This window comes from Ambystoma mexicanum, chromosome 10, assembly GCF_040938575.1.
Source record: "Ambystoma mexicanum isolate Mex_15411 chromosome 10, UKY_AmexF1_1, whole genome shotgun sequence".
Taxonomy (NCBI): Eukaryota; Metazoa; Chordata; class Amphibia; order Caudata; family Ambystomatidae; genus Ambystoma; species Ambystoma mexicanum.
The window spans coordinates 1,358,656,791-1,358,679,141 of record NC_090932.1 but is presented as its reverse complement, the minus strand read 5'-3'; the positions used below and the strand labels follow the sequence as shown (position 1 = coordinate 1,358,679,141).

The following is a 22,351-nucleotide window of genomic DNA, read 5'->3' as shown; positions in this document are numbered from 1 at the left end:
GCTACATGTAATGATGTCCAGTGTGTGTGTAGATCACATTTCTATCACACTTTTGATGTATGTTTGTATATGATATATATTTGCTATTTAGGTTGACATACATGAGCTGCCAGTGCTTACAAATGAGCCTGTCTCGCAGTTCTACCGCAAACATTAAGTATAAGGTCACGTACCTGTGCGACAGAAACACAGGGATTTTCTCTATGGAGGGCGACATGAAAATAGGTCGAAGCTGTAGTTGGCATGCCACTAGGCACCGCAAATAGATTGGTTTGTATATGTGTCACAAAGCATGCGCAAGATACAAAAATCCCCGCATCGCAGGCGAACTTGGCTCTTGAAATTGGGTGGCAACTACTCCATCCACACAGATACATTATATTGGAATAAACATGGAAGAAAAGAAAGTGCGAGGCGGCCAGTTGTGGAGTGTGCTGGACCATAATCTGAAGGCACTGCTTAAAGAAAAAACGGAGAAATGCATAACAGCTGACACTAATGGCATTCAGAGGAAACATCCTCCATCAATGTTCAAATGAATTTACCTAACAACCCAGGATTACCACCCCCACCACTCCATGAGGGAACTGCCTGTGGCAGAGAAGTGACGTCAGTGAAAACTGTTCCCATTAATTTCCTTAATTCAGATGGAAAACGTGTATTTGGCCTTCACGGTCCATCAAGGACAAGGTCAGCCCCATGCTCCCCTATGTCTTAGGAAATCACACAATATGAAGTGGGTGTTGAGGATTGCCATCTATTGAGGGTGATAAAGAAAACGCTGTTGTCATTTGAATTGAATAATTAAATGATATGGGTAAGCCATCCCAGAAAGGGTGGTCTGCAAATCAGACCCCCCTTTCCTAAAGCTCCATGCCAAAAGCATTGCACACACACACGTGACCTAGTGCATTAGACTCCTGGCTTCTGCACCACCTTCTCTCCGGAGACACAGTGCAGGTTCAAAGGACGTATGCGCCTTCTTCACAGTTACTGTGACACCATGTCCCAGCAGACTGAGGCTGCATTTCTGTACCTCGGATCCAAAATATCATAATTGTGTCCCTAACTGTCTGAGTGCAGGTAAACGATAAAAATGAGCCATGCTTGGCAGGATGACTGTTAGTGCACACTATTATTAAAGCCACATCAAATTCTATCAAACAAATGTCAACCTTGTGAGCTCAGGTCTATGGCTTCATGGCTAGCCTGCGTGTCACTTCTTCAGCAAGTGGGGAAAAAAGTATGATTTTATTCTCCTTTGATTCTCTGTAAGGATAGATAACACCTCCATTCAAGCACAGCAGCTCCCATCAGGAGATCTCCTGGCAACCATAAAGGCACACCTATAACAAAGGCCTACATAACACTACAGTGTTCCATACCAAAAGGCCCTTGAAGCTGCATGCTTGCGAAGGGGGGGCGTAAACAGTAGCCAGAGAGGACAGAGAAGGGTTTTGCCACCTTGCTTTCCTGTGGGGCTCTCACTCCTTCCTGTCCCTTCCACTTCCTGTGGAGCCAAGCACTCTGGGTATGATGCACAAAGGCAAAGGTCACTTGTCACAGTGACAGGGATTGAACCCCATTTACAGCCAGCTTGCGGTTGTCCAATCCTGTGAGCCCTTTTACCTTTATAAGTAACAGTTCTTCCACCCATTCTTTGATTTATTGTGGACTTCCTACACGACTGGAATCATTCATTAGACTCTGGTGGGAGTGCAGTCCCTTCCAGAGCCCTCTGACAAAGTGAAAACAGGTTTGTGCATGGCAGAGGAAAGCTCTTTCCCCTAACCATCCATAGGGAACATCGGGATAGCTGATGTATGAATCAATGAATGTTATTCTGCCGCTGCTCTGGAACCACGCTCCACACTGGGACTCTTGCAAGTGCCAGCCAAACTCTCTGGCTGGGAATGAAGATTAACAAGGACTCACCTTGTCCTAGAGCCCCCAAAGTGGAACTCACTACACCCTAATAAGCCCACAGTAGCTGGACTAATGTTTCTGACACTTAGATTCATCATCAAACCAATTTGACTGTATTCACAGCGTTCAAACCACACAGGATCCACAGTGCTGCCTTTGGCACTCTCATCGAGGTTTGAGACACTGCATCCATTGAACTGGTTTGATGCCATTGAACTGGTTTGATGCTGCATCATGCCAGCCGCATTCGTTGGCGTTCAGTTCGAACAACAGCTCACCGCTGCAAAAGCCTTTAAACCACCGCAACTTTGAGCGATGCATTGAACCATCAGGACCTTCTGATCAAACCTCAACTCAAACAACTCGAAGCATCGTGTTACTTGCTGACTCAACCATGAGGTACCTGTAATCTCGAACCAGCTCGACCATCACACCGACTCTGGTGGACTCTTCAAACGGCACCTTTCTGATGATACATCGAACTGCACATAGCTCTGCTTCGAATCTGACCCAACGCTGACTTTCTTCCTGGATATATGTGACTCATCACACTAGAACCTAGTTTAAGCCACAAGAACAGCACAGAGAAGTCCAGTTTGACACTATTGAGCCACCCAAGAACAGAATAAGGCACTAGTGAGAGTCCTAGGCCCTCTTGGTTGACGTTTGGGACCATAGTGACTAATAAATCAACCTTTTGCACCTTTTAAAAAGACATATCCTTTTTCCAGTGATATTGTTGCAATGACTTGCCTATACACCCCTTCTCTGTTACTCAAAATGCTATTACATATATGTTCTGCATTTTCTGTGTTCCCTCTAAAGGGGTGGATTTTTGTTGGTGTTTTTTTTAGATAATTCATTGCTTATTGATTTGTTTAATTAAAATATATATATTTTTGCTGATCCTTAATTATACATTCTTTTATTTGTTTAATCTTCGTACTATTGCTACTTGGGTTGCTATTGTCAACTGGCATTCACACCCCTCAGCCCACATTACCGCAAAAAGCAAAGGACATTTGTGTCTTGATTGTGCCTTGATTGTGTCACCTATATGATTGGGATCACTGTTGGTTTGTAGTATTGTGGGGACTATGTAGGCTATTTAGCCGCTACTCACCCGCGTACTGCTGCAGAGCAGTAGTCATTTTGTCACAGCCTTAAGGTGACATGCAGGTGCATTATGAAATACCTAGATAAATAAGCCAAGACAAGCTTGAGGCACTCAGTAATCCGTGAAATGCAACTATCAGCACTTCTTTTATGGTCACTTAAAATACTAATGTACTATTACAGTGCTGGAAACATCTCTTTACGCTGAAAGGTCCTTTTCGCCTGGGGTCGCTTACACTAAACATTTACCAATTCAGATCTGGGTTACATAGAAAGAATCAAGAGGATTGTGTCAGTTTCATAGTTTCTCAAGATATGGCAGTGAATGCAATCTGTTACCTTCTCTATCAAAAGTTGCATCAACATTCTTTGTTTTTATACTTTTATATCCATCCAGTGAAAACAATTGCACTTTCTTCCAGTTCCAAAGAATTGCAAATTCATAATTCCCTTTTTTACTACTAGAAATATTGGTTCGCTGCGTCAACAGGGTGAAAGGAGTGACAGTAATAACATTTAAGTCAGCTAATAAATATTGTCAAAATGAATAAATGAATATAAAAGCAGGAATGTATTACCAATACATTGGGTAATAGTTTGGTAATAATAGTTAATATTAATACAGCACTTAGAAGGCAGAGTAATCTGGCATTAAGAGTTATATACAACTATTATTATTATTATCATTATTATTACATTGTGTAGTCTTAACATGTTTTAGACATGCTAATTTATACATAATGAAACATCGCGAAGTACATTTATTTTGGTATAGTATGTATAGGAACTGTTAGCCACAATACATCAACGTCACTGCTGGGATATATGTCCAGGAAGACCACCTTCAGAAGTTGATAATGAAATAAGTTCCACTGAATTCAATAATTACAAAAACTATTATTGATAGTGCCACAAAATGTCACAATGGTGATCGCAATCTCCATATATGCAACAGTGTATTGTTATTATTAGTAGTAGTGATAGTACTGTTATTTTGATGAGCATAGGTGAACTTGTCAATCCTCTAAATATTAAAAGCATGTCAGGATATCCACAATCGGTAGGTTTAAGAACAATGTGCATATATTGAATATCCATGCATATTATTTGCATATGTTTAGGGCATTGTTAAAACCAAAGGAGATGTTAATAGTGGGTGTGTCAATGAGATCAATCCTAAGTATTCTTATAGTCAAATAAAGATGTTGTGATATTTACACCTTGAGCTGTTTTGAATTTCTAACAGAGTGCCCTAATGTTATATTTTGCACCCATCTTTCAACAGCTTGAATCTAAGCAACAGCGACATCTTAACCATTTATGATGGCGATGAAATCACATCCAGGATTCTAGGACAGTATGTCGGAAAAGGCGGGCCACAGAAACTGTACTCATCAACACCTGACCTTTCGATTCAATTTCACTCGGACCCAGCGGGGCTGATTTTAGGGAAAGGGCACGGATTTATTCTCAATTACATTGGTAAGCTCTTCAATTTACTTCATCTGTGCATAGAGATCCAGAGTCACCTTTTCAAGTGGATGATCTATTAAATTCCTGGCCTGAAATGTCATTGAAGTAGTGCCTAATATCTTCTCAATAAATAACTGCAATGGCTAAACGTCAAAGCAAACTTCTGTCCTTTACCAGGTCTACAATTTCAGTGGAAATCTTGCTTTATGTACATTAGTTCTTTTAACTTCTCTTTGTTGCCTCTATAGTCTGAACTGCCACAAGAAATGTCTCTGAAAAAGTTTGAAGATGTTTGCACAGTTGTCATTTCCACTGTAAAACTGTTTCCTAACCTGAAGTGGTTTTCTTAGATTTATTTGGGATGGTTTCTTTTAGAGCATCGCTAATGTTTTTAGTGTGGCCAACAGGGCTATAATAAAAGGCACAAAAGGAGTGAGAAACTGTACTGCACGCTTTAACGCTGTTAGCCCAATGCCTACTGAGCCAATACGAATACATAAAAAGCAGGGACCAGTTTTGAGGGAAAAGCTAGCAGAGTCGGGGGACAAAGGTTGAGAGAAGGTCAAAGAGACAAAGGGCCGGTGTGATAAATCAGATTCTGGGGTACCAGTGGTCTAAGGGTGAATATCGGTTTCTAAACCATCAATCAGCCCCACACTGCTAATACACCAGAATGGATCTGAACAGATTTGAATAAACAAGCATACAATTAAAATTATAAACCTCCGTGTCCAATTTTGGTAACATGGATGGAATGGCAGGTTTATCTCCTCTAAAGGTCATGGATCATTGGGTATTTGCAACACAGCGAAAAAAATACAATTATTAACCAATGTGAAAAGGAATGTCCAGTCAAGTTTGTATAAAAATACCTACTTTATTATTATCACAACAGACAATCTAATAATACTACTAAATAAAACCCACCCTATAAAGGAATGCTGAGAACAAACAGTTTCTAAGAAGGAAAAGGGATGCACTCTGAATACTGACTGGGGGGTAGTTGGTATGGTTAATGACCACACTCGTTTTTTTAAAAGCTTCTTAGCTTCAGCTCAGCAAAAAGGGAGAGCGGGTGTTAAAATGTACGTAGGTGCCTTCTGGGATGGACCAGAGGGACAGAACCACAATGTACCTTTTGCTGTAGTTGTTCTTGGTTCTCGACAACGTTGAGGGGGCTTCAGTGTGCTTTGCAGGCCTCTGCAACAGAATTTGAGAGAGGAATCAGCGGCGGATATCAGGCTGCAAGACAGTTTGGAGAGCAAAGCTTGACAAATGGCTGCAGGCTGGTCTTCACTGCAACTCATGGTCTGGAATTGTTGTTTCATTGCTGATCAGTAGTTCTGAAGCACTGGTCGAGATGCCTCGAATTTCTTTCATCGACTGCGGCTTGACAGTGGTAGCTTGAGGCTTGACAGCAGTTAGGTTTAGAGGCGGTTGAAGATCGAGGAACTCAACTGGCTTAAGAGTGTCCTTTAGGCAGACCCCGCTAGATGCTTGTTGTTACACTTCTCCCAGCTTCTTCAATTGGCTTGCGTCGTCCTTTAAGGTGTACGGCCCTAAGCTTGGGATTATGTTGCACACAGCTGCCGTCTACTTGGTTTCGGGTTCAGAGACCTTTTGGCTCTCCCTGTCCAGGGAGCTTGCTGCAGAGCACAGCAGGGCACGCTGTGTGCTGGATGGCTACCAGTGGCGAAGCAGCTGGAGGGTCGTCTGAGTTCTTTTCTCCCTCTGTTCCCTGCGGAAAGTTAAGGGGAGGGATCGTGCTTCCCTCTTTGTATGCTCCTGGCTTTTCTTCACTGGCGGAAGCTATAAGGCAGACTATACCTTCAGCCAGGGTTGAAAGATGAGTTTTTTTTATGCTTCTTGAAAAGTCTTCGGATGATCCCCTAAAGAGGGGTTCCACCCCTCTTTTAAAGCCAAGTGTGCCACATTGATTGGTGTAGGCTAAGCCTACCTCAGTGAACCAATCCTGGGGACCCTACCAACCATTTTTGGTATGTGTGAGGTCATAACCAGAGTGGTTTGAAACAGGAAAAGGCAAGGGAGTGAAAAAAGGAACAAGGAGTATCACAGAACCAATATGGCAGAAACCATCTCTCAACAGAAAGTTATCTGGGCTCACTCCCTTGTGATATTAGGTCCCACCCCTCTTCCTGTCTGTGGTGATCAAAGAGTCTCTGATTAATGGATATCCCTGTGTGGTCCCTGATTAAAACGGCAGGTCTCCCTTGAAGATGCTGAAAGACTAGACTCTCTGGCTTCCACAAACCACATTCTGGTATCTTATGAATGGGATCCCCCAGAGGGGTAGCTTACTGCAACAAAAGACCCAGCCCAGTCAGTTCAGTGTCATTGATACTGAGGGCGGGAGTTGATTTCAGGTTGACACAGTAATATGTGAAAGGTTGTTGGGTATCCTGCCTATTTGTTATCCTCTGCAGCCAGCACCCTCTATGGTATGTTAATTACTGCCACCCGCTTCAGGGCATATCAAAATAGCAGGGTGGTTCCAAGGAGCCTTTGTCAGTTAATCTTGCTGACCATGGCAGGGGGAAGATGGTCCTCCCTCTTCTTTGGGATGCAATTGTGCCCTCCTCTGCTGTCATATTCCAACTAAATATGACACGGTTGGACGGTACCTGTAGGCGGTGTCCAGTCTAGAGTGCACGGGTATATGCTTTTGTTGTGGTGGCAGCATAGGAAAATGTGTGTGAATTAGCCCCAGACATTTTCCTGTGGTCGGTCTACCATCATCCATTTATTTAAAAATGTTAAATAAACCCGGGCAAGTGCACGGCCACCTTGCGGTGGGTGGTTGAATTCCTCACAGCCAGTATCTTTTGGAGTCATTGCACGGGGCTGAATGAGGGATGGGCAATGGGATGAATTGTGTATGCACTACTGGGTAACCTTTGAAAACGCTGCCTGAAAAACTCAATAGTACTTTTTTCAATATAGTCGATTCAAAAACTGTATTGAACGAAGTGGAAAGGGTTAAAGCGCGGGTCTGCAACATTTCGCTCGCCATATGATTGACACTAAATTACCATTAACCGTTAGCCAGCATAGTCAAGGGTGAGGGATCATAGGAGTTGTCATTCAAAACATCTGTCAAGGCGACGGTTACAGACTCCTGGGTTAAACAGTTTAAGTAACACTAAGGAATAGTAAGTAGCAGGAAAGAGGTGCACACATGTATTAACTATATGTAGAAAATTAAGTAAAATAAGCAAACTATACTATCTTTGGAAATTCCTGACATTTTCCGATAGACACCATTGTGCATATATGATATAGATTTCTATGCAGTCACAGTGTACGACCTACGAAAGCGCACACTATGCAAAGCATAAAGTATGCTCTTAAAACCTCCCCTGTGTGAGTGGACCTAAAAAGCGTCTACGTGTCTCACCCAAACCTCTTCAATGCCTCACCCATGACCAGGAACATTTACATACAGAAAATGATGGATGAATGTTTAGGGTTGGGTGAGAGAGAGGTGAAGCAGAGACACCAAGCGCAATGCAAGAGACATGATGTGATTTATGGATTTATTTTTAAGCTTAGAATTCCTTATTCTTCCCCGTACATCTTACTAAGTAGTCCGTTAATTAAGGATTCGCAAGCTGCCAAAATCCTCGTGGCATTCCATGGGCTGACACCAGTTCAGTAACGCTTGATAAGCTGTCACATGGTGTCGCTGTGCTGTTTGCAAACGTATTGCAATAAGTAGGGCACTGGAGTGTTTGCTGATGATGCGCCCAATGTATCATCTGTAGTCTGTGCTGCTATTTTTAGAATGTGCATGATAAACTGTTCTGTAATGGTGGGATAGGCATATTAATAATGCATGGATTTTTGGCTTCAGGGCGGCTAAGGTGTACTTGTGCTTCCAGAAAATCGCTCATTGTCGCGGCTCCCAAATTACTATAAAGACACAAAATCCACAACGTAATCAATTTAGTTTGGATTTTCATAAAACATTCATAAAACATCCCTGGACTGTTTTTTTTTTAATTCTATTTAATTGGCCTCCCCTTTACACAGTTTTGCCTGGCTAGGTTTGTGGCTTCTAAATCCCATACATGCATACAAACATGCACACACAAAATTAGCTTTTCAAACTCCGTCATAGATTTGCATTAATCGACCCCAACATGTTCTCATTCTGTGGCAAGAAGCATGCACATGGTGACTTCGTCAGTAAGTTTAGAAACGAGGGTGGAAAACACAGTTGTGATTACTGTGTATGTTGTAAAGGAAATGCTCTCATTGGAGGAGAATGATTCTGACACATCAAGTCGTGTATGTCCAGAGTGGGGGGGGGGGACTTAGTGGTGCTGTGAGTGACAGTGTGTGATGTCACTTGGAATGCGGTGAGTGTGGAACTTGTGAAGGTTCTCCTAGTGCGAGTTAGTCCTGGCCTGCTGGAGGATTGTGTGTGCACGTGGATGATGCCTTGTGAATCCTGGAATTTATCTGTAACTTTCAACCAATGCTTCTTGGGAAAATCACATAAAGCTGCATTCTTAAGTAACTGCAACTTGATTTTTAGGCCGCATTGTCCTGCGTCATCAAAATGCTGCTGATTTCCAGGTTTCTCTTGTGATGGAAGCCCCTGCTGCAAGAGTGACTTTCTAGACATACATGTCCAAGTTAAGTGCTGGTTATGGTAGCGTGTGGTGAGGCCGCAACAGGTGGTTACTTAATTTTCCAAATGCTGGCCCTCTTTACCCAACCTTATGTTGAAGACAGATCACTGTTACTGGTCACCCACTCTCTTTGAAAGAGTATCGATGGATACCTTCTTTCCTGACTCAAGGTTAAAAGTGCACATACCTGATGTGCACTTGGTATAAAGGCTGCTGTGAGATCATAAAGTGCCTTGGAGCAGAGACAAGCATTCGCCCAACTGCAATGCACATGTCCTAGGTAAGGCAGTTCTGAACCAACAATTTTCAAGACCTATACACACTAGCAACTGGTAAGGCAGAAGCAGAGCAGTGGGTTTGAGCAGCACTGCTTGCTGACACATGGAACAGCTGCCATGCCTCCACACACTAGCAATTGGTAAGGGAGTACCAGAGCTGCAGGGTAGGGGAAGTTCTTATCATAAACTAAGAACAGCACTGCTGAGACCATACCATCTGTCGTACCTTGACACACCACAAACTGGTTAGGCAGAGCATGGAAAGACACTGCTCTGTGTGGGGTTCAGATCATTAACTAAGAGCAGCACTGCTGGGACCTGGGCCAGCTGCCACACCGACACACATCTGCAGCTTATAAATTAATTTATTGATCTTTTATTGCATGCTTATGTCACGCGTCCCTTCTATGTGAGGGTATGGGACCGATGGCGATGCAGCCGCCATAGAATTGCTCCATTACGTTAGACCGCAACGCTTTCAGCGGTCTAGTGTTTCTTTCCATCATGGCCGCCGCCAGCTTTTTCAGTTGTTTCCAGCCAGCAGAGAGCGCGTTGCAACTGTGTTTCTTTCCACTTTGTTGCCTGCGCTCTGTTGGATGTTTTCCCTCGGCTCTCAGCCCTCCTCCTCAGGTACTGCCTCTCTTTCTCCTTTCCTCTCTGGCTCCCCGTTTCTCCTTGTCTTCCCCCTCTTTTTGGCGCTCTTCTTGCTGCGCCAGCTTCAACCTTGCCCAAAGTTCTCTGGGATCCTTTTCTTCTCTCTTTAGTTTTCACGAGGAATTGCATTCTACCTCCTAAGCTACACCCCTTTCTCTGCGCTTAAGGTGTAGCAAAGTTCGATTCCACTTGCCTGCACTCCTGGAGTTATCGCCTCGATCTCTGAAGATACATTGGGGTTTTTTGCCCGAGCGGCTTTTTCCCCTTTCTGGTGGCTGCGGATCCGGGGCCTCTGGTTTCCGGATTTATTCCGGTAACCATTGTGGCGTCGTACCGCGGCCGACCATATCTGCATAAAAAGAAATCAATAGTGAGAGAAAGGAAGAAAACGAAAACACCTGTGACCGAATCCTCAAGTGAGGAAGTGAGTGGGAAGTCAGAATCTGAGATAGAGGTTGACGTACCTGACAGCTTAATATCGAGAACGGTCTCTAAGCGTGGGACCAGGATTCAAACTTGTGTTGCTCTGCGTTGTCTGCAAGGTCTTGGTAAGGTAGAACCAGAGGTAATATTGACCACCTGCTGGTTGATGGTTAAGATCATTAACTAAGAACAGCAATGCTGAGACTATACCATCTGTCGTACCTTGAACCACCAGAAGCTGGTTAGGCAGAACCAGAGCTCCATGAACAGACATTGCTCTGTGTAGAGTTCATATCATTAACTAAGAGCAGCACTGCTGAGATCTGTGCCAGCTGCCACACCACCACACATCTGCAGCTGGTAAGGTAAAGCCAAAGATAATCATAACCCCCACCTGCCGCAGGTAACAGTATTAAATGAGACATAGATCTCGCTCTCATTAACGTCTGTTAATCCCTAGTCCCGGGAGGACAGCTCAGTGGCAAGGTGCCTGCTTCGGAAGCAAAACGACACGAAGCAAGACAGGTTCGATCCCCGGGTCCGTGCTTAGAAACCCATGGGTATTTAAGCGCGTGATAAATACGCAACTAAGAAAAAAAAAAAACAATTATGCAACAAAAAAAACAAACACTCCCTGGAACAGCGCCTCAATGCCCGCAGGCTGTGTGAGCGCTTTACAAATGCAAATAAATAAATAAATTAAAAGCTGTCAAAGTGAATGATACCAAGATGTTCTCATAGAGTAAAATCAAAATGCAAAAGTGCCACATGAAATGAGCAAGAACAGATATGGGGGTAAGCTGTTTCATGAAGGAACACAGTGAGCTTGTATATTTTTTGTAAATTCTCTGAAAACAATGACCCTCATTACAAGTATGGCAGTGTGTGATAAAACTGGCAGTGACTGAATTGCTATGAAAACACTAAGATGATATTCACCATCAGATCTGATGACTAACCTTGTAGTGGAAACGACTGCATTCCGTATAAATTACAATAATAAGTAAACACATTGTAGATACACTTTTTGTTTTCTCAGTGACATCCTTTAATAATTCATGCAGTGACTTCTTTACAATTGAAGTGTCAGAATCGGAAGCCAATGTATTCCAGACTTCCGCCCATCATCAGGGCTAATTCTACAAACAATACAAAGGTATATGTTTACAATCCCTTCCAATGAAAAGCCTACATATTTGTAAAGTCTGTCTTTTTAACACACGAATCATACCTGGCTGCTGAGGCACATAGATTGGCAGTGAGAAAAACCTATTAATAAAAAGAACTGAGACTAACGTCTGCTGTTGCCTCATTTGTGCATAATATTCCCAACAGAACAAATATTTATAATCTATTAAATCAGATGGTCAATGTGCATGAAGAAATCCACTAGAAAACCTTAATGAGAAAATGCTGCAAATGGCAAAATGTCAGGAGTTGTGGAAGGGCAGATGTGTTACTTCCAATTAAATAAGAGTAAACATCTGAGTTCAAATATTATCCTCGGAATATGGTGAATTACCTCTACCTCCTCCCCCTTCTTCAGCCAGTCCCTACTAATGCAGTGTGTCTAACACCACAAAACAAGCACTCTGTTGATAACACATTATACAGATATATATTCAGTAAAAAAAAACTTTGTTAAAGGGACGTTATTGTTAAGTTGCACTACTAAAAACCTATGAAATTCACTAAAAAAAACGTTAACGGGATGTTATGGTTCCAAGTAAAACCGAAAAACCCTTGATATTCGCCAGTTAGGATAAGCTAAGCAACCATAACTCGCACCACCACTGTGCACTGCTAAGATTAACACCAAGGACATCAAATATGACATCATAAATGTCATTGATGACATCACTGATGACATCACATGTCTGGCTCCCCCTTTTTACCTTTACTGACATATCTATGCCATATGGTTTTCTTCAGTAACAGTCAGGAATTAAAAATTGAAAAGGCACTATATTTGTAGACTTATCCTTCAAGTATGTTCTTACAGTAATTCCCTTAGGGTCCAGTCAAATCATGTGATACATATGCATAGGGTAAGTAGCAGCTTTGAAACAGAGCAATCATGTCTCTGCATAAAAGGTAATCAGTTAGGTTATGAACACTTTCTGCTACTACTGCTGCTTTTTTCCTTACTTCAATTTCCTTGTATATACTCATATTTGTATGTGTTGTTGTATCTTTGTGTTTTGTCTATAATAATGCATTTATGTAGTTAGTGGGTTTTATTACCTACCTATCACATGTTTCACAGTACGCAAAACTCTAATAAGAAAACAGTTATCATTTCACTATTCAACATGGCAAGATTATGAATATTGCACCTCCATCATGTATGCTGCACACAATGCCTATGTTTCTACATGAGTAGCTTAGTATACTGGATAGAATTTCATAATAGAATGCTATTCATATCAATGCATTTCTTAATGCACTAATTAGCACTTGATATTTATTCCAATGATCCTTGGCACATTTTGGTCAACATTATAATAAGAATCCCTTCTACAGAGTTTTCATGAAAAGTAAATGCACATGAGATGTCATCAGTGATGTCATCAATGACATTTGTGATGTCATCTTTGATGTCCTGGGTGTTAGTCTTAGCAGTGCACAGTGGCGGCGCGAGTTATGGTTGCTTAGCTTAGCATAACTGGCAAATTTCAAGGGTTTTTCGGTTTTACTTGGAACCATAACGTCCTGTTAACAAAGTTTTTTAGTGAATTTCATAGATTTTTAGTAGCGCAACTTAACCATAATGTCCCTTTAACAAAGTTTTTTTTACTGAATTTGATAGGTTTTTAGTAGCGCAACTTAACCATAACGTCCCTTTAACAACGTTTTTTTAATGAAGTTCATAGGTTTCTAGTAGTGGCACGTAACCATAATGTAAACGCACATCTGACTTCATTGCACACCTTCCGGAGAATGCCACATGACCATATGCTGGCGCACAGCATGGTGACGTGTCCGAGAACCCGCACACACTTAAGAATAAGATCCATGCCTCGTGGAGAGTGGGGAACTACATTTTTTACTGATGTTGGAACTTGCAACTTCAACATTTCCCTTGCACAGCTCCAACATCTATTCGTACTCAGCCATTAACAATCTAGTACACAGTACATCATTTTAGCAAAAGCACTATTTATCTGAAAATGACATGAGCTAAGGCCATTCCTCCTCCCCAAGAAACAGCACCACTACTGTATTGAAGGAGCATGAGAAACACTGCCCCTACCTTACAAATAACACACGAACAACATTTTCACCCGTCCACCTACCCCTCCATATTACTGCCTGGTGCCTCTTTGCTCATTTACATCCGCAACTTTCGTTATTAGCTGTCCTCCCAAAAAAAGCCATCCGTAAACAAAATAAATGTTCCTTTAAGAACCACCTTTCACAGTTAAAAAATATAACTAAAAATAAATCGCATAGACTCCATCTACTTTATATTTCTCAGTAAAGTACATAGACGCAATAAGATTTTCCAACATTTCTATTTGCAGTTTGTGTTATGCTAATGGGAATATTGTAGCGTTCATCCTCCATTCCAGGGACTGGAACGTTGAATAAAGGGCCAGCAGGCCAGGTTATCAGAGCAATCGAAGCGAGAGTACATAACGAGATCTCTGGATCACTACCCCCCTTCCACCCCTAAAATGGGGGATGGATGCCATTAACAATCTACTTTTCCAAAGCAGTAACCCATGCTAGATAAAAGAGGATTTTTCATCCTAAACCGGGAAGCCTGTGGCGTCCCGGTTTAGGAAACAAAATCCTTTTCCAAGATGGCCACCATAGAAAGGGAAGGCGGGTGTTCCATGCAGGGCCCCTCTTCGCTTAACATGGCAGCCTGCAAAAAGCAAAAAGGAAACCCTGTTAACATATTACCACAAGCACTTTTTTCTTCCCTTTCAAATGTATCCTAATGTGAAAAAACTTTACCACAAAGCCAGTCCCAGGTGGATATGTCCACTTTAATCCTATCTTTTCTCCCTTCTGGTCATGCCCAGTAGCCACATTGTGCGGATCATGACCTTATACCATGACCCTGACATTCTTCCTACTCCCCATGGCTGCAGCCTACCCCTCAGTCAGTAAAGGTATATAGCTATTTGTTAAACTATATTATGACACTTGTAAAATACGAAAACACTCCCACATCTCCAACACCATGCTTTTCGGTCGTTGCCAATCAGCCTTATGCAAATTTACTGTAAATCCACCCACGTTTTTTTTTCTCAAAACTGTCAAAAGAATTCACAAATAATTTGTCATATTAGGTGTGCACAAAATTCCTACAAACTTTGTAAAATCATTTGCAATCACTAGTCTTGTCCATTGCTGCATCTGCCTAACATAAAGTGCCCTGACGTCACTAAATCATATGGGCCACCCCTGATTGTCACATAACCAACCCTAATGATATTCTACACCTTTTTTGGATGACGTTCCTCTCCAGCGTAGCCAAATGCGCCCATAAGCACCTATGTGCCATGACGCAGAACCTGAAAATTAACACACAGCGACTTACAACGAAGCACGTCACATTTTAAAATAATAAACTGTTTGTTAAAACAAAACATTAACACTTTACAATTTTTAAAGTACTTTTATTTCACAATAAACTATCCGAGACCATCGGACTATTCACATGTTCAATCAAATTGTAACTTGTTTCTTCAGTCGTCGTCGAAAATGTTAATCGTGAGGCACACATTGTTCTTTTCCCATACACAAAGTATTTGTTTTTGATAAAGCAACCGCTTCGGTCGCACAGTGAATTCCAGGACGTCGGCATGAACTTGGGCCTGGCCACCATAAAAGATGTTATGTTACTCCTAATTGCCACTGCAGCGTACGGACAAATGGGTCCTGCGCGATCGTCCCACAAAACACTCACGGTTAGGCAGCCGGTCACAAGTACGTGCATCTGGCATGCAAAAAATCCATCACTTGGCATCTGGAATCCATGGCAATCGCAGTAAGGCAGAATGTAGCTACTTGGAAAACATAACAGAAAATACGGATCAATACCCAACCTTTAGCAAACAATTTAAAAAAAGACAAAAAGAAAGTGGAAACTAAAACACAAATCGATGTGGTCATTCATGACATTTTAAAGAAATATTAGCATTGAACATGGATGAATCTAGTGATAGCCTACAAACACCGAGAATCTGCACTCTCCATAACTAAAAAAAAATGACAACTACACAGAAAGATAATACTTCAGTTACATTGCCAAAATTAATGTTCAGGTAATAAAAAATTAAATCTCGTTCCGGTGTACAGTCGTCAAAAGCAAATTTACACGATATTGACCATCTCCATTGTCTTTGTGAAACTCAGACAGCAATGCGCTTGCACCAAAGATTCTTCATGAACTGATATTACATGTGCCTTACAAACGTTTTGAATGCATAACCTTATCAAATGGTCTTTTTTGCAAACTTTCACACCTTGCATTCTTACTGAATTTTCCCTTTCGCTCAAGGTCAAAAAACAATTGACCCTTATGGGTTCAGTCGGATGCGCGGGCCTACTGAGCTCGCAAACAAAAAAGCAAAGCAAGTGACCTTCACTCAGAATCCAAATACATTCTGACTTTGCAACAACATGTCCCAATGCATTCATGAGAACTGGTACTCCCATAAACTTGCAGACCCGCTGTTTCCATCAAACACTGCAGGTGGCTGCCTCAGATTTCAAACTCTAGGGTGGCAGTCTGATTGCAATATTATTTTAAATACATTGTAACACAGACACAGTAATTCTTTGCCTGTACTTTACAGACATTATATTGAGCAACAACTTTCAATTTACCGTATGACTTTGGTGACAAAAAACACCACTTTTTGACTTCCTGCTGCCACATCCCATCCCAGCCTCATTAACACTCACCTTCCGAGACAGTATTTCATAAGTTTAACAAGTACAATGTTGTGTTGTTTTATATAATTTAGCTGCGATGGCCGCATACACCAAAACACGAATGAAAGATGGCGGGCGCATCGAAACAATCTGACGCACTTCACGCTCTTCAACATCCAATCTGTGAACGTGTCACATGTCCGTATCTTGTCTGCGGAACGAACAGGGAAGTGTGACTGCGGAGCAGACATAGATATCACTAATTTTTTTAGACACATTTTTTGGTTATTTTAAAGAAAACTACTGGACGGATTCTCACCAAATTTACAACCATGGCCGTGTAATCACACTGAGTAAGCTACAAAACTATAAGGAAATAAATGGCAAGTTGGTTAATTGCTCCTGTGGTTTTCCTTTTGTCTTATAAATGCATTTGGTTCACTATATTTATCCATGCATATTATTTTAAGAAAAACAATTAAAAAGAGTTAAGTTTAAACCAACAAAATCTTAAAGTACACAAACATCAGAAATAATAATGTTAAGGTAACAACATAATAACATTTATAAATACATTTAAAAAATATATATTAAAATAAAAACTCATGGTAACCTTAACTCACCCAGTTTTTGGTTTGAAATATTTTGGTTTTGCTCTCAAATGCCTTAGAGTGAAAGTGATGTGTGCTGCCTGAATATTTGTTATTAATGAACATTTTAAACTGTTTTTATTTATGTTTCATTGTCTATCACATATGTGCTGTTTCGGTATTATTTACAGTTTACATTATTTATTGCATTTAATTTACCACACATATTGTATTTTTTTTAAGCATAGTGTAATGACTATACATTTTGTATGTCTATTGTTATTTGTAGAAGTAAAAGATACTAAGCTTTCACGACATATGATATTTGAATACTTTTTTAGGTGCTTAGTTTATGTTTTATTTTTATACGGTTATGTTTATTGTTTAGAAAAAATATGTGTATTTACAATAATGACATTAACCTTGGTAATTGATATTGTTGTATATGTAAATGCCTTCTTTAAAGTAGTATGTGTATTTTTATAATTGCAATTTCTTTGAGGAATTATGCTAGTGTATATTACATTTTAAGTGTGCTATTATGTAGCAATTTTGCATTACAAAAATACTGTTTAACATATTATAGGTCTACATTTAATGTACTTTTAAATGATGTTACGTTTTGTACAATGACTTCTTTTTATGTGTGAATTTGCTATAATGTGATGGTAATATTGTATGCTTTTAAATGTGTGGGTGAGTTAAAAGTACCATGATATTTGAGTTTAATATAATAATTATTTAATATATTAATACAGTTTAATATGTTACTTTAGCTTTGCTATTTCTGCAGTTTTTAGACTTTGGGTTTTTTATGTTACGTGATTATCAATTGTGAGTGTTTCTTGTAATACTAGCGTATTTTTTAAGAGAATGTAGCATAGGTGTGTGTGGCATAAGAACGTAGATTGTGGTGTAGATGAGCACTTAGATGTTCATCTACTAATAGTATGGATAGTTGTTTTTTCATATACAGTCTTTTTTATGCTTCTTGACCATACTGCAATTTGCACTACCAATATATTTGTATGTGAAACACAGGGTGGAAAAATTACAACAGCAATATTTTATGTTCAAATTCTCAGACCCAACAATGCCTGACATGACTTGTTTCAATACCATAAAAAAACGTTTTTAGGGATCTTTCTCAGGGACAACAAAAATAGTGTGGTGTACAGATTGACGACCAGGTACCTGTGAAAATAGCAGTGAGAGGAGTGATAGTAAAAGCAACCTCCCACTAGTTTCAAAGTTGTAAGAAAGAGTAAACAATTTCTCTTACTAACTTCTACAGTTGAGGAATGACACTAAAACAGTACGTTATAAAGCGCCTCATCAATAGGCCTCAATGCTATAAGAGTAATAGTAAACAAAAATCAAAAAATGCCCAAATTAAAAACGGTGAACAAAAAAAAGAAATGAATGTACAGATTAGAGAGAGCCAACAAGAGGCATTTGTAACACTCACCTAACTCGGTCAAATAAGTGGGCTCATGCAACACAAATCGCTCACTATATAGGCAGTAAAAACAGTCACCACTTACTTAATGTGTTGCGCAGAGACGCTGAAGTACATTAAGGAACTCCAAAAGCCATTCACTGTTACCGGTGCACAAAAGCATGATTGCAAGTTGACAAAACCACTGGCATGCGCCACTTGTAAAAAGCGTGCCGTTGCAATGTGGGACACCACAATTAGTACTGAATTAAGAACATTGCGAAGAATATTAACAACGAAACAAACCAAGTGTGATAGGAGAGAAAAGGATGAAAATATGTGCACTTGATTATAGACACAGTGTATAATGTCGCAGATGTGAAACAGGAGATGATAAATAGCACCACAACAAAGGCACGATGAAATCCATCATGTTGAACGGGTGAGCTGACCATTTGCTGATTGAGAGCAAGAGGATTAACATCTGTAGTTGGCAATACGTCAAAATGATTTGATCAATGTAATGTACAGTATGTGGGAATGTGTTTTAAAGATAAGTCTGCGTTCCAGTTGGAACTGCTTCCTTTCAATTTCTTGTCCTCCCACCATGGACGTCAGAATCGACAATATAAAGTCTGCTTCATTGTGACCCAATTCGTTGAAATGATTGACCTTAGGTGCCGAGAAATTGCAGTTTCTGATGCTGGCAAATCCTGGTTTTCAACTTTCTCATTGACATGCTAATTTACAGTTTTTGCGTGGACAAGCAATGACATACAAAACCTTACTTGTGTCACAATTCTGTTAAGGTGGGATTATTTGGAATAGCCAGTGGTTTGAGATTGGTGTGAACCAGTTGATCTCTTAAATTCTGACTGTGCTTATAAGCGAACATGGGTTTTGCTAAATTCGAGGGACCATTTTCGAGAATACTCCAATATTTGAGAATTAACCTCTTATTCTTGAAAGAAATATTAGAGGAAGTGTTCACACAAACCAAACGATCACTGTTGTTATCCGTCGTTTGGTGCTCTAAAAGTGCTTCCCGATTATTGCTGGATGCTTTTTTTTGCATTCCAGAATTCATTTCTTCGGATGATTTCTATCCGTAAAACTTTGGAACATTTCAGTGGAGTGCCGCTCAAAGAATGATCTATTAGTGCTGTTCCTATATCGTCATAAAAACTGCCCATATGTTAGGTTATCCCTTCAGAAGTGGGGGTGAAAGCTGCCGTACCTAAGCAATGAATTTCTAGCCATGCTTTTAATGCATGGAACTACTTTAACCCCTTAACTGGCAGGCTAGTATGCAAGTCCTTGCAAAAAGAACGAGCATACTCGTCCCTGGCACTTAGGACTTGACCTTCTGTATAGATGGTGATGTTCAGAAACGTGACATATCCTGAGCTGATATCACTGTTCCATTACTAGGCTGGATTTTTGCTATTACTGCATTTGACTTTGTGCCCTTCCAAATGATGAAGACTTCATCTATATAACGTTTAAAAACCGCAGATGTTATTTACAAAAGAGTTCACAGTAGTGTAGAGACATTTTGTTTTCAAATTTCACTACGTATGAATTGGCCACACTTGGTTCTACAGTAGAGCCCATTGTGATGCCCGTAATCTGTTTTGAATAACTTCTTATCAAATTGAAAGACGTTTTGAATAGGGTAATTTATGTGAACCATACAATGAACTCACATGTGTGACTATCCAACTGGGAATGTTGAAGGTCAAGGTGTGTTCTTAGCAATTCAGGGCTTCTGCATGCGGGATACAAGTGTTTAGGAATTCTATATCAGAGGGAAATGAGTACAGCTGTCAAACATAGCTCCCTCACCAAAGTTATGATGTGCACTGCATCCTTGATATAAGATCTCAACCCAAAGATATGTTGTTTAAAGAATACATTGGCAAATCGAGACAACGGTTCCAGCACTGAACCAACATCCGAGACAATGGGCCTTTCTGGAGGATTTACAAGACTTTTGTGAATTTTGGGGAGCTAAAAGACAGCTATGGTTGTTGATGGTTGTGTAAGAAATGTTGCTTCATGTTGCAAAAAAAATACCCTCTGGTTCTACCTCTTATTGCACCCTATCTTTGATGGCATGTGCTAAGGAGACAGACGGATCGATGTCAATGGGTAAATAACCTGATAAATCACATAGCTGTCTCATACATTCATTGATATAACTAGGTTGATTTTATAAGACAATTGCACCCCCTTTCTCTGCTTGTTTGATGACGAGATATTCATTGTTCTTAAGATTAATTGTTCAGCTGTATCATAGAAGCCCAGTAAAAAATGTCATGTCACACTAAGAAATGGCTAGACAGATTGCATGAAAATGTATTCTAGCCGTGTCATAACACTCATCAGGCTTGCAGTGAAAGCATGATAAAGCAAGCCTGATGAGTGTTATTATGTGGTTAGACTGGTATTTTGATGCAATTCGTCAAGCCATCTCCTACTGTGGCATGATGTTTTTTTATTGGACATCTATCATAGCTGGGCAGTAAAAAATGTCATGCCACAGCAAGAAATTGCTAGACCTACTACACTAAAATCCCAGTCTAGGTGTGTAATAACACATCAGGCTTGCTTTAAAAGCATGATAAAGCAAGCATGATCAGTGTCATTTGTAACTGTTGCATGACATGTTTTACTAGGCATAGATGGCCAGTAAAAATGTCATGCCACAGTAGAAATTGGCTAGATTTACTACACCAAAATGCCACTCTAGACATATAATAACACTTATCATGCTTGCTTTCAAAGCATGATAAAGCATGCATGATGATTGTTATTATATTACGTGGTGAGGATGGCATTTTGAGTGTAACCACAAAAGTGATGGGTGGAAGGTTTCAAATGAATCTGAACCACTGGCATTGCTCTGGGCAACCTTCCACACCACCGTTTTTTAGCCCGTCTGCGCCATTGCAAAAGGGGTCCAGCCATATGCAAATCAGTCAGCTGCCGCCACCAATGGTAGCAGCCCAGACCGAACTGCTAGGCCAGGTCCCCTCTGCACAGAAACACAAGCAACCGCAGACATGTTTCGGCCTTGTTGGTACAGGTTAAAAGATGGCCAGTAAAAAACGCCATGCCAAAGTAAGAAATGGCTAGACTTACTACACCAAAATGGCATTCTAGCCACATAATAACACTTGTTATGCTTGTTTTAAAAGTATGATGAATCAAGCATTGTAAGTGTTATTATGTGGCTAGCATGTATCAGTCTTGCAATTTCTTACTGTGGCATGACTTTTTTAACTGTGCATCTATTATGTCACAGTAAGGAATGGTTAGGCTTTCTACACCATACTGGCAACCTAGACCTGTAATACCACTTATCATGATTGCTTTCAAAGCATGATAAAGCAAGCATGATGAGTGTTGTTACGTGGCTAGACTGGCATTTTGATGCAATCAGCCTAGCCATTTCTTACTATGGCATGACATTTTTTACTGGGAATCTTCGATAAAGTATCATAAACGGGCAGTAAAAAAATCTCATACCACAGTAAGAAATGGCTAGATTCACTTCACCAAATTGCCAGTCTAACCACGTAATGACACTTAGCATGCTTGCTTTAAAAGCATGAAAAAGCAAGCGTGATAAGTGTTATTATGTGGCTAGAATGCATTTTGGTGAAATCACAGTAGCCATTTCTTACTGTGGCATGACATGTTTGGCTGGTCATAGATGACTAGTAAAAAATGTCATGTCACAGTAAGCAATGGCAAGACTTACTACACCAAAATATCAGTCGAGAAACATAACAGCACTTATCATGCTTGCTTGAAAAGAATGACAGAGCTTACATGATAAACGTTATTAAATGGCTAAACTGGCTTTTGATACTATCAGTCCAGCCATTAGTCATTGTGGCA

At 40.5% G+C, this 22,351-nt stretch overlaps 1 protein-coding gene across 2 annotated transcripts in view; it reads left to right on the top strand.

Moving 5' to 3' along the window:
- SEZ6L (seizure related 6 homolog like) overlaps positions 1-22,351 on the top strand; it is a 1,952,755-nt gene that overhangs the window by 1,590,905 nt on the left and 339,499 nt on the right. For both annotated transcript variants that reach the window (XM_069619379.1, XM_069619378.1), the window contains exon 10: positions 4,328-4,524. In XM_069619379.1, the coding sequence (XP_069475480.1) occupies positions 4,328-4,524 (197 nt within the window). The remainder of the gene's footprint in view (positions 1-4,327; positions 4,525-22,351) is intronic.